Genomic DNA, 13,321 nt, shown 5'->3' on the forward strand with positions numbered 1-13,321 from the left:
ACATAAACAGCAGGCTACCTGGACAGTCACCCAAAGTCTCACAGCAGCGTGGGGGCAGCCAGCTTTAGCTAAGGTCTAGAGTATCAGACTGACCAATACAGAAGCAGGGAGGTAGAAAGGCTGTCTTACCCTGACTTGCCAAGGTTCAGCAGTCTTCTAAGTCTATCCTCTGCAAACACAGTAAGACAGCATGTCCAAAGTCAGCGGTCAATGTGGGGGCAGTTCTTTGCCCAAGAGGTTATTGGGAGAGAACAGACTCTAGAAGGAGTGTCAACAGTGCCTAACATCTTTCCAGGAAAGCTTGGTGCTGTCAGGAGCAATTGTGTCTCATATCAGTGGAGTACTATTATTAAAACATTTAATGCCATATCCTGCAGGTCTATGAAGTGTTTGAAGATCAAATATCTATGTCTGACTAATCTCATAGATAAGAAACATGGGTGGTAAAAGTCGGTAATTCTCAGAAACAGAGTTGTACAAAGGCTGAAGCTTCCCAAATAATTTACCAAGGATAATGACTTCAAAAAATGTAGTTATGTATATATATATATATATATATATATATATAATTCTCGCTAACAGAGATAGAGCTGAAATGTCTTGACTAGAGGTAGAACTGTAAAGTGCAATATGATAAAATAACCTAAGTTGTATCAATATACAAAATGTATATATATATATATATATATCAAGATAGTTTCATATTTGTGTGCAAAAACGCCATAAACAGAAAGAAGAGCCTAAACAGCATACAATAATCTAACAATTTAAGTTATCTGTTGCTACATTTAGTTCACTAGAAAACATGTCGGTTCACCTATATCCCACCTTAACCATACCTTTCCCATCCATTCCCTTAAATTTATCTTAAAGAGATACCTGAGTCTGAGTATCACCTTCCATACCCAACCCTAAACAACTGAAACCAACCCTAGGTAGGTGAGTACTATCCCTTAAAGGCAACAGTAGGAAAAAAGGGCGTTGTTTTCTTAGGATTACTTCCTGCTGAAATGGTACAACAAACTCCATGGGATCCTGTAGGAAAAAAATCAGAGCAACAAAAAGTCTAGAGAGGACTAGTGGTAACATTTGTAGCGAGTCTCTGTGTGGCGGGAGATGCTTGACTGAAGTTCTTATCTGAAGCTCTGGCCAGGGTGTAATAAGAAGGTGCACGGTTTCCCGCTAGCTGGTCTGGAGTTGTCTCGAGCTTTATTGTCCCAAACCAGTTTAAGGCGGTGTTTGTTAGTTAAGAGGCATCAAGTGGAATCCAGTGGGGACAAATTTTCTTTCCAGAATTCAAAGATTGCTATTAGGAAAATTTTTGTTTGCTGTGAAGGACTTAAACATTAATATCAGCACAGAAAGTTTAACTTCCATAGGTGAACACACAGGGAAAGGGAACAATAAGGATGAAATTAAGAATGAGGAAAATTAGTATTTTACAGAATACAGAGTTAAGACAATAGTAGTCATAGATTTTGTTTTCTTTTGTCTTACACCAATGGCCTTTTGATATGAGACAGAAACTCTGAATTTTATTTAAACAACAGATTTCAACTTGGAGGGGGATGGCCAAGTCCAACTCCAAAGACAGGGTTGATTTTTATGTGAATAGGGACTATGATAGTGCTGAGCAGGGAAAAATAATACAAAAATGTAGTATAAATATTTTACCATACGTCTGACTCTTCTTTGTATGATGATTCTTTCCTGATAGCTACTGAATAGCTATTCTCTCTTCTTTGCCAGACGCAGCAGCATGGATAATTATTCATGGGACAAGGTTCAAATATTAGATATAATTTATTTTGGGGAGAAGTCACTTATACAAGAAGAGGGTGACTGTTGCAGGTTCTAGCTCCAAGAATCCACCCAGGCTGTCTTCTGTGACCCGCTGGAAGCCAGAGAGGACACTGAGGTCCGGGACCTCAGATCTAGTCCTACCCTTCATCAGGTCCAAACAGGCGTGGTCAGTGCTACAGGTGTGGGCAGGATGGATATCTGAATATATTCACATATATTGATATCAATACACACACATATATATATATATATATACTCTTAGTCTTAGTATAGGACACCCATCCCTATATGAAATATTTGTTGAATATTCCTTATTGAATATCTATTTCAGTGATTAATCTTCCTTTCCAATGTGTCTAATTGTAGAGGTGTTCAAGCTATTCTGACAGACAGCAAAGGCTTTCAGTACTTCAAAAGTCTGTACTTTTCCATGAACTTTATCTTTCCTTGAAGAGTTAGTTTAATGGTAAAGTCTCCACATCTGTTTTATTTTTATCTTCTACTTCCCTAGAAAGAAAACCCTGATGTTGGGTTGTGGCAATGAACCAAAAAAATATGGTTATTAGAAATGAAAGCTGGCCGGGCAGTGGTGGCGCACGCCTTTAATCCCAGCACTTGGGAGGCAGAGGCAGGCAGATCTCTGTGAGTTCGAGGCTGGGCTGGACCGACAGCCTCCAAAACAATACAGAGAAATTCTGTCTCATAAAAACCGAAAAGAAAAAAAAAAAAAAAGAAAAAAAGAAATGAAGGCTGAAGAAAGGGACTGGTGAGTCACCCAAATGAGACAGCAGCAGGAACAACATTAGCTACTGACAGTCAATGGGAAAGAACTATGCTGATACATAACAATGATGTCATGAAAGCAACTATAGATCCCAGGGATCGTCATGCTCACTGTAATCTGCCCTAGCTAGGGTTTCTATTGCTGAGAAGAATAGCAACTCCTATAAAGGAAGACATTTAATTGGGAATGGCTTACAGATTAAGAGGCTAAGTCATGGTGGGAAACATGGCAGCAGGCAGGGAAACATAGTACTGGAGAAGGAGCTGAGAGTTCTACCCCTCGATCCACAGGCAGCAGCAGGTGACTGTCATGCTAGGCCGAGTTTCAGCATCTAAGACATTAAAGCCCACCTCCACAGTGACACACTTCCTACAACAAGGCCACACCTACTCCAACAAGGCTGCACCTCCTAATAGCGCCACTCGCCAATGGGTCAATGAGTCTATGGGGCTATCCATATTCAAACCACCACACAATTAAATCAAAATTTAAATTAGTTTTCTCCCTGAATTATCACTTTTAAAATACATATGAAACATTGAAGATACCAAAGAATAAATGCAGTGTTACATTGCTTGTGTCACAATACATGAATTCAAATTAGAGCTTTATGTCTAAGAAAGCATTACTGCAGGATTATAACCCCTTACCACAGAAACCTCTTGCAATCAATGACAATAAACACAGAGACCCACAACTGATCAATGAGCAGAAAACAAAGGGCTGACTTCCCGACCCCAAGGACCATTGCAGAAGAGGGAGCAGAAGAGCTGTGAGGCCAGAGGCAGTGGATGACTGCAGCAGAGCAGGGGTCTTGGACCCAACAGGGCAGCTGCACAAATGAGCCGAGAGAGACTGTGACTGAATGAACAAGACCACGCCACACAAGATCCCAGCTTGGAAAATGAAGGAAATTCCACCTCTCGCTGAGGAACTATGGGAGCTGGTGGCTGCTGAGAGAGACTCAGTAATCATCAGAATTGGGGCCCCTAAATGGCACTACCTAAGCTCCAGGAGATGGTGCTGTGTCCACGCACAACTAGAAGCTCCAAGAAAAGGATGAAAAAGAGGAGGAGGAAGAGTAGGAGGATAGGGAAGAGAAAACCCAGTGAAATTGAGATGGCACAGTGGTGTCTCAAAGGATTAATGTTAGAGGGTTTCACTTCCCTGGTGGGATTTAGTCTGAGAGATGTTTCCAGAGGGTATTATGAATGGGGTTAACTTCCTGGTTTCTTCCTGGTATGTTTGTCTGTGTTATACAGTCAGGGTAATTGTTTTTCTGTGACCTATTTGATATCATTGTACATGATCTCACTCATATTTAGAACCCAAAATGGTTAAAACTCATAGAAGCCTAGAGTAGATCTAAGTAAGGTACTAGAGGTCAGGAGAGACTGAAGCAGGATTAACTGGGCAATATACATCAAAGCAGACTAAGTCACAATACCACAGGAGCCTGATTCTCTGACTTTCTACTGGGCAGCATGCTGCTATACATACAGAGAATACCGTATGCTGGAGATAAGTAGAGGGACAGATTAGGGTTTGTCTAAACACTGTGCAGTGTACACATGTATACTGCGAAATTTTTGACAGCATGCTCATTTGCATAATTTTATGGTGCAAAGTATCAACATAAAAAGACTGGAAATTTTTGAAAAGACACAGAATTAAGAAATCACAACTGTATCATACAGCTAATTGAATAGGATTCAAAATAATTTAATTGCATATAATTATTTGTACTATAAGAAAATAAAAAACTGCAAATTTTAACTCACATAACTTAAATTATATAAATAGTAAGATGAAAACACACATAAATAACCAAATGGATGCATAAACAAGTGCCTTTGCATATATATAAAATTTCCTGTTTTGCTGAAACATCTAGGCACTCTTTGAACTCATGTTAAAATAAATGATAGTTTTTAAAGGAGAATTTATGCACCGAGGCACAACGTCCTAGCTCAGGAGAATCCTCTCCATTTTTGCTCCAGGCTTACTCCTTCTCCTCAATCAATCTTTCTAGCAACTTTGTTGAGGAATCCAAGGCTCTCCAGACTTCTGCTCTGACCACCTTCCAGGCACAGGGGCTGTGTTTCTTCGCTCTCAGGTAGGCAGTGATCCTGTAGAAGTAGTTCTTCACAGGCAACTCCCAGTCTTGCATCCACACCTGATGCATCAGACAGGCTTGCAGGTTATTGAACTGCTGGCGGAGGCTACCATGGAGTGTTTCTAGGTGAGCTGTCTCCCAAGGAGCAGATGAATCACTTGAATTGAAGAGGATCAGGACCTGCTGGGTCACCTCTTGCAGGACAAAGATGGCTTGAGCCTTCTGGATCTGCTGGACATCCACCTTCTCCAGAGGGAATGCAAAGTACCTTCTGTCTTTCAGGCAGGAGAGAGGGGAAAGTCTCATTTCTTCCAGGAGTGTCAAGACTGTATTGTTCCTGAGGTTAGGAGCCTGAGGCAGGTCACATCCCAGACAGCAGGTCGACCAGTAGCTCATCACCACCAGGGCCATCAGAAAAGCACAGGGTCTAGCCATTGTGGATGCTGCAGATGCTGCTGGTCCTCTGGGCTGTGTGGTCCTGAAGCTTCCCCTCTAGGTTCTCTGAGGTCCATGCTGTGAACATCTATCTTAAATAGGAAAAACACTATTTTCCATTTTCTGAATGCCCTCCCCTCACTTTCCAGTGTCTTTTCAACTTGATTAGCTCATTCCCTGTTTCTGAGAATTTTTTTCTAGACAGTTTTGGTTTTCACCTTTGCTTCCTCTTTCTGTGCTCCCCTCAGAAAGTGGGTTCACAGTTTTTCTTCTTGTAACTGGAATTGTCATTAACTCTTACACCACAGATGATCCTAGTTTTCCTGTTTACACACTACGTGTAAAGAAAAAATTTTCTCTAAGACTTGTATTTGAAAGTATTGAAATGCACATTACCATAATTTTGTTTTATAATGTACAAACATATATATAACATATATAAATAAACATTATCCAATGATTGTCATGCCATCATGAGAACTCGGTGTGTAAAGCTTGCTGCTCAAGCCTGCTGAGCTGAGTTTGATTCCTGGAACACATGCTTGAAATACAGGAGCCGACTCTTGTAAGTTGGACTCTGATTACTACATACACACTTGGCAAGCTTGTTCCTACACACACACACTCAATGCATGCATGCACACACAGCACCCACACACCATGATACACATACACACTCACACACGTGCCCACACTCATTCATTCATTAGCATGGATACACACAGACACACCGAATCATATACACATGCACACAAACATACAAACATAGATACACAAATCATCACGCACTCACATGCACACAAACATGCATACACTCACTAACACACACAGATACACACACTCACACAAATGCACACACCGTTATTTAATTCCTTTAATATGAATGTATTCATTTGAAAAGACAGTATTTAGGCCTTAACTTCATTGCTCACTTTAAGTGGAACGTGATGGCTCAGGGCCTCTTGGGCTTCTATACCTGGGCAGTGATTGGGCAGAGCCTTCATAGCACAGAGTCTCATCACAATGGAGATCCAGATGGTGCTTTTCCTGTTTGTTCCCATAGGTGACTCATTGCAGGCAAAGGGGTTCCCTGACATTTCTCCCTCTCAGGAATGAATTCCCTCTGGACACAAGGCTGTGCTTCCCTGCTCCCTTAAAGTCAGGATCAGTGTTGACCCCCTCCTTTCTGCCTACCCTATTTGCAATGAGGACTACAGTGTTCTTCACCCTGGGACAACCAACCAGGCCCTAGGTGCTGGTTCCTCCTTGGTGTGTATGTGTGTGCAGAGTCTGATTCCAGGACAGTGTTACTTCTCCAGTACCAGTGGGACTTACTCAGAAGCCCTCAAGTTCATTAGCACTCTCTGCTGCACAGTGACATCACATCCTCCCTCTTGTACCTTACTCCATGAGAGTGTGCTTACAAGGATGAATTCAGTACTCATATGGGAATCATGTCTTCTTGGTTTCAGTTTCATAAATCCTAGGTTACTGCTTTTATTTCTAGTTGTTTATGTGAAGGACATTTGTTTTCAGTTAAACCCACAGAATTTGAGAATAGAATAATAGGAGTAGGTCAGGGAAATCAGAGGCAAGTAAGTCTGGGGTGTCGTTGGCTAAAGACTAAGTCACAATTTGAAAGGAACAAGATGTTCTGGCTTAACTACTGCACAGTGTGCTGCTTATATACGGGAAAGTGCTCTCTACTGGAGAAATGTAATGATTCAAGTTTAATTATCAATGAATGAGAAGTGTGACAATAGAGTCCTTGAATTTGTGATTCTGTCTATAATACAATTTCTCCTCCATTACTAGAATACAGCTTTGTAGCATTGATCCTTGTGGTGGAGAAGTGAACCTTCTTACCTCACTGAATGATCTTCACTGAGGAGATGGGGCTGTTTGGAGCCTGTTTGGAAAGCCCAACATACCTGCAAAGAGCTATGTGACTCTAGGGAAGCTGGTTCACTTTTCTGAAGTTCAGCTTCTTCATTGTGACCCCAGGGTAATCATTCCAAAATTTTGGCAGCGATTATATTTTGCAGATGACATCAGTGGTGGAAAAGGGAAGGAGAAATAGATGAAACCAAAGCAAATGCCTCCAACTTCTAGAATGTTCTCTGTGCTCCAGAAACTGTTGTTTTATAATTGATCACTTGGAACAGATTCATTCCTCAACCTTAGTGTTGAGTTTTTATTATTCATTCGTCCATCTATCCACCCACACATACATACATACATACATACATACATACATACATGCATATATGCATGCATCTATTTGAGATATTCTCACAACCTAGGCTGTCCTTGAACTTGATTTTTAGCTTTAGATAACCTTAAGCTTCTTCTCCTGTTGCTGCGTCCCCTGTGCTGATATTTCAGGAGTGATTCCATGGCCGGTTGATGATTCTGTTAGGGAAGGAATCCAGAACTTCCCACATGCTAGGTGAATGTGCTTCCAAAGGAACCACACTCCTCCTTCTGGTTGAGCATTCATAGGCTCTGTCCTGAAAACAGAATCTCAATAAATAACAGCCATCAGTCCCAGGCAGGCTCTCGGTTCAGCAGAGGAGGCACAGGCTGACACCTCAGGCAACAGGAAATTAACCCCCGTGCTCTGAACAAAGTAGAGGGGGCATTATTTACATTCAATCCTGGGCACTTCATGTTCTCCTCCCTAGCAAATAGCATTTTGCTTGGAATTCCAGGTAGCTGTCCTCTCCATTTGCTCCCCAAGAAGGAGATGCAGCAAGGAGGCTTCAGGTGTGTGGCTACAGTTCCTCACAGTAAGATAAACAGGTGACATAGGGGAAGAAAGAAGCCACATGAGGTACCTGGTGGATCCAGGCGCCACACCTGAAACTGTCTGGCAATCCCGGGAGGCTGCAAGCATACACCTCAGATCTTTCCCAACCAGGAGTCGTGCAGACCCGATGCTCACCGCAGCCCTCAGGTTCACATCTAAGGAATACACCCTAACAGTTACTCAATACTCTGCCCCATGCCAGGACTCAAGTGTCCCAGAGACATAGTGGCCATGTCTGTCCCATAGCGGATCCTTCATTGGTTTAATGAGGCTGATGCTGTCTGTGGGATCGTGAGGGTAAATCTGTGAATCACCCTCTTGGGGGTCTGAGGATGGAGCTGGAAGGCAGTGGCAATGGATTCTAGCTGAAATAGATCCAAAGGCATTGAATTGGCTGATCAACTCAGGAAGGAGTCGCCTGTGTCTCCAAGATCAGGACACAGCTAATACCCATCTGAATCCTGCCCTGGCTGCCAAAGGGACACTCCACACTGTATGAGAGAGAGAGAGCTCTGTGGTTGATCAGTAATGTCTGTCACAGATATAGGTTAGGAGAATGTTAACATACTTTTCCCTGTCCCTTAAGATATACCTCCCTAAAGAATTCTCTTTGAAATTCCTAATGGAGACAGGGTGACTCACTTGGAAATTTGTGCATGTCCTTACTTCCCAGGCTGGACTCGTCAAATTGCACCAGCTTTGCTCCAGTTTTAGTCAGATTTTGGTTCCATTCCCTAAGTACTTTCGCTCTGTTGGTAATGTTCCCAAGAACCACCATCCTTGGACCATGGTTTCCAGGGAGGTGAGGACACAGCCTGGCTTAGATGGCCACATGGCATCTATAAGAGGCAGGTAATGTCTTTGCCTGAGTTGCCATCAGATACATAAGCTCCAATACTCTACTGTCCATCAGAGCCAGACTTCTCCAGACCCACCTCCAGATGGAAGGAGGGCAAGGGAGAGATATCTTACATAGAGGAGTTGTAAGTGGTAAAGATAGATAGTACAGCTTGAAATCTGGGATGGTGATGTCTTCAAAAGTTTATTGTTCAGGATTGTTTTAGCTATCCTTGGTTTCTTTTTCCATATGATGTTGAGTATAGTCCTTTCAAGATAAGTAAAGCAATGTGTTGGCATTTGATGGTTATTGAGTTGAATATGTAGATAACTTGTTCTAATTGTCATTTTTATTATGTTAATTCTACTGATCCATGAGCATGGGAGATCTTTCTGTTTTCTGATACCTTATTTATGTCTTTGAAAACTCAAAATTTTGGTCATGCATGTCTTTTCTCTTGCTTGATTACAGCACCTCTAGATAGTGTATAATTTTTGTGACTATTGTAAAGGATTTTTTTCAATGATTTCTTTCTCAGTCCATTTGTCACTAGTATTTAGAAGTGCTACCGATCCCCTTTTTTTTTTAAGTTAATCTAGTTTATCAGCTGTAGATACTCATTTCTGAATCTGTTTATCTCCTTGAACATTAGACAAGGTATGAACTAGTCATAACCGGATTGGACCAGTCTGAGCCAGTTAGAACCAGATTAGAACAGAATTGAACCAGTTGGAGCCAGTCAGAACCAGTCAGGACCAGGCTGAACCACATGATGATGAAGAGGATGATTATCATGAAGAGGATGATTATGAGCATGAGGATGATGATGAGGATGAGAATGATGAGGATGAGGATGAGATTGATGAAGATGATGATGAGGATGATGATAAGGATAGGATGATGAGGAGGAGGATGAAGATGATGTTGAGGAGGAGGAGAAAGAGGAGGATGAAGATGATAGAATGAGGCAAGATAACACACAACTAAGATTCCATCTTGTGAAAAGGAATTAAAGAAAATCTTAGAGCTGGGTGTGGTGGGGTACACCTTTAATCCCAACACTCCAGAAGCAGAGGCCGAAAGATCTCTGAGTTTTAGGTCAGCTAGGTCTACAGATCCAGTTTCAGGACAACCAAAATTAGAATTAATGGAAAGCAGCAAGGTGGTAAAGATGTAATTGAATGAGGAGTCCAAGTTCCAGAACCATTAATTAGAAGAACTTTGCAGCGTTGATCAAATGGTCCTGTCTTTAGAATCAAGGATAGAAGAAAAGAGTTATGAAATCTTCCTACTCCTCTAAGGAAAGCTAATGTGACCAGGAATGTGTCAGGGGTATCTCTGAATGGAGGCCTAGAGGCGTCATTGTTTGAACTGTGAAGAGACCCCAAAATATTGAAGATGCTAGAGTCATGGGATACCTGCCAAGAACAATTGCTAGGGGTGGTGGAACCAGCTCAAGAGACGGAAGTGTGTTGAGGTCAGTAAAGAAGAAAGGAATGATGTGCACCTATATATAGAGAGAGAGAGAGAGAGAGAGTTGATGAAACTCAGGGGTGTCCCTGGCAGCTGTAACTGCAGATGAGTGTTATCTTCCTCCCTTCACATGTCCTGCAAAACCCAAAAGGGCTGATTCGTCAGATGCTTTGGGCTGTTGAGCTGTGTGCCCCTGCTAAACACAGACCTTGCTCCAGCAATAATAAGAACTGTTTTATTCTGCACCAATTAAGAGTGATCATGATCTGTAACAAAGAGTCAGATTACCCCATGTGGCCTGTTCTGCTGTGGAAGAGTGTGGTGATACTTTGTTTGTGATCTAACAAATAAAGCTTCACTGAAGATCAGCTTGCAAGGCTAAGCCACTAATTAACCATGGAGGCCAGGCAGTGATAGCACACACTTTTAATTCCAGCACTTGGGAGGCAGAGGCAGATGAATCTCTGTGAATTCAAGGTCACTCTGGACTACACTAGATTGATCCAGTCTTAAAGAGGTACAGAGAAAGGATGTGGTGACTCACATGTTTAATCTCGGTACTTGGAAGTCACAGACCTTTAATCCCAGCACTCGAGAGGTGGAGACAGGAGTTATATGGCTGGGAGGAGAAAGGAATATAAGGTGAGAGGAGAAGGGTGATAGGAGATTTCAGTCTGGGGATTCCTAGAGAAAGGATCACCCATTTTGTTTGAGGATTCAATAGAGGTAGAACTAGTGGCTGGCTGCTCTGCTTCTCTGATCTTTCAGCATTTACCAGTATATCTGACTTAGGGTTTTTATTATAAAGACCAGTTAAAATTCACTATACAGAAGAGATTACCTGAACTTTGGAAGTTGTTTATCAAAAGACAGTTTTAAATCAGTACATTTACCAAGACCATTGCTGTTGGTCTCAGTTGGCAGAGCAGCAGGTGGAGAATCTCTTCTGTGGGCTCAGACAGTATGTTGCAGCATTCCCAGCTTGAGCATGGTTTGCTCAGTTTCATGATACATTTCAAATGCTTTACCTAGTGCTCAAGATGTGAGGTCAGACACAGAGCTTTGTAAATAGCTACTAAGTGGACTACACACAGACTCCTCCTTTTCTAGAGAACTTCCTCTACAGAAGGTAGAGGGGAAAATGCAACTCTTAGTAATTGTTTTGTGCATGTTGAGCTATCCATTGTCCAGAAAACATGATCTGTGTGGACCTGGGAGGATGCTTCCTCCTCAGATGAGAAATGATAGGGAATTGGGCCTTCCAAATTGAAGTCGGTTCTTCTGGGCAAATCCCACTTTAGATGTGGAGAAAACTTCAGAGAACAAGCCAGAGTTAATCTCTGTTTTGGCTTTGAAATGATGCCAGTGGGGGACCCTCTTCCTCTCTAAATGTTTGCCTGTATTGCAAATATTGCAAAGATTATAGTACCCACCCACCCGTGCCTCTCTGCTTTTGGCCATAGTCAACATTAGGTCAGAAGAAGAACACTCTCATTCCCCTTCCCCTAATGGGAATTCTCTCACATGAGAGCTTCTCACAAACCTTGAATTGCTCCTAGTGCATTTCCAGGAATAATTAACAGCCAGAAATCGAGATGCTATAAAAATCAGTTGTACCATGAGCAGAGCTGACTAATGAGAGAATGATTAGCACACATTGGAGCTTTCCACATCAGGGAGGAGGAAACCAGGCAATGAGGCTGAGAGATGGCTTCTGAGATAGCAGAGAAGTACTGGGAGTATACCAGAAAGAAAGCTGTGTGTACACATATGTTCATTACTATGTATAGCATGTGCTACTAGTATATAATATATCATGCATGATATATTATATATGTGTATATGTGTATATATACCTCCACATTTAGTTTTAGTCCAGGACACTGATCCCTATCCGAATATTTGGGAGCCATCAATTCCTTATTGAATATTGATTTCAATTTCAGTGATTAATCTTCCTTTCCAATGTGTCTAATTGTAGAGGTGTTCAAGCTATTCTGACAGGCAGCAAAGGCTTTCAGTACTTCAACAGTCTGCACTTTTCCATGAACTCTTTCTATGTTTCTTTGAAATGTTGGTTTGATGGTAAAGTCTCCACATCTGCTTTGTTTTTATTTTCTACTTCCCTAGAAAGAAAATCCTGATGTTGAGTTGTGGCAATGAACCAAAAAATATGGTTATTAGAAATGAAAGCTGAAGAAAGGGACTGGTGAGTCACCCAAATGAGACAGCAGCAGGAACAACATTACCTACTAAGAGTCAATGGGAAAGAACTATGCTGATTAAATACAATGATGCTATGAAGATGACTGTATTTCCCAAGGATCTTCATGTTCAATACAATCTGTCTAAGTTAGGGTTTCAAGTGCTGAGCACAAACTCCATGGCCTCAGCAACTCTTATAAAGGAAGACATTTAATTGGAGCTGGTTTACAGTTTCAGATGAGTGGAGATGGTGGGAAACATGCAGTAGGCAGGCAAGCATGGTACTGGAGAAGGAGCTGAAAGTTCTACACCTTGATTCACAAGCAGTAGGAGGCAACTGCGACACTAAGCCAAGCTAGAGTATATAAGAAAGCCCAACTCTACACCTACTTAATCCCTACACCAAAGCCACACCTACTCCAACAAGGCTGCACCTCATAACAGTGCCACTTCCCAAAGACCCAAGCATTAAAACACAAGAGTCTATGGGGCTATTCCTATTCAAACCACCACACAAACCAAATGAAAATTCAAATTATTTTTTCTCCCAGAATTATCACTTTTAAAATACATATGAAATCTTGAAGATACCGAAGAATTACTTTAGTGTTATATTGCTAGTGTTACAATACATGAATTTAAACTACAATTTTATGTCTAAGAAAGCATTACTGCAGGACTATAACCCCTTACCACAGAAGTCTCTTGCAGTCAATGACAATAAACACAGAGACCCACAACTGATCAATGAGCAGAAAACAAAGGGCTGACTTCCCAGCACCAAGGACCATTGTAGAAGAGGGAGCAGAAGAGCTGTGAGGCCAGAGGCAGTGGATGACTGCAGCAGAGCAGGGGTCT

The 13,321-nt window shown here is 41.8% G+C and overlaps 1 protein-coding gene across 1 annotated transcript; it reads right to left on the minus strand.

Annotated features, from left to right (window-relative positions):
* Nucleotides 1-4,513: 4,513 nt before the first annotated feature.
* On the minus strand, nt 4,514-5,155 carry LOC121144100 (interferon alpha-9-like). Its single transcript, XM_040757442.1, has one exon. The coding sequence runs from the start codon at nt 5,136-5,138 to the stop codon at nt 4,590-4,592; it is 549 nt and encodes a 182-aa protein (XP_040613376.1). The 5' UTR covers nt 5,139-5,155; the 3' UTR covers nt 4,514-4,589.
* Nucleotides 5,156-13,321: the final 8,166 nt, after the last annotated feature.

This window comes from Mesocricetus auratus, unplaced genomic scaffold, assembly GCF_017639785.1.
Source record: "Mesocricetus auratus isolate SY011 unplaced genomic scaffold, BCM_Maur_2.0 Super-Scaffold_100014, whole genome shotgun sequence".
NCBI classification, from domain to species: Eukaryota; Metazoa; Chordata; class Mammalia; order Rodentia; family Cricetidae; genus Mesocricetus; species Mesocricetus auratus.

Excerpts from the sequence above, each read along its gene's own strand:
- LOC121144100 (XM_040757442.1), bottom strand. The coding sequence starts at position 5,138 with ATGGCTAGACCCTGTGCTTTTCTGATGGCCCTGGTGGTGATGAGCTAC.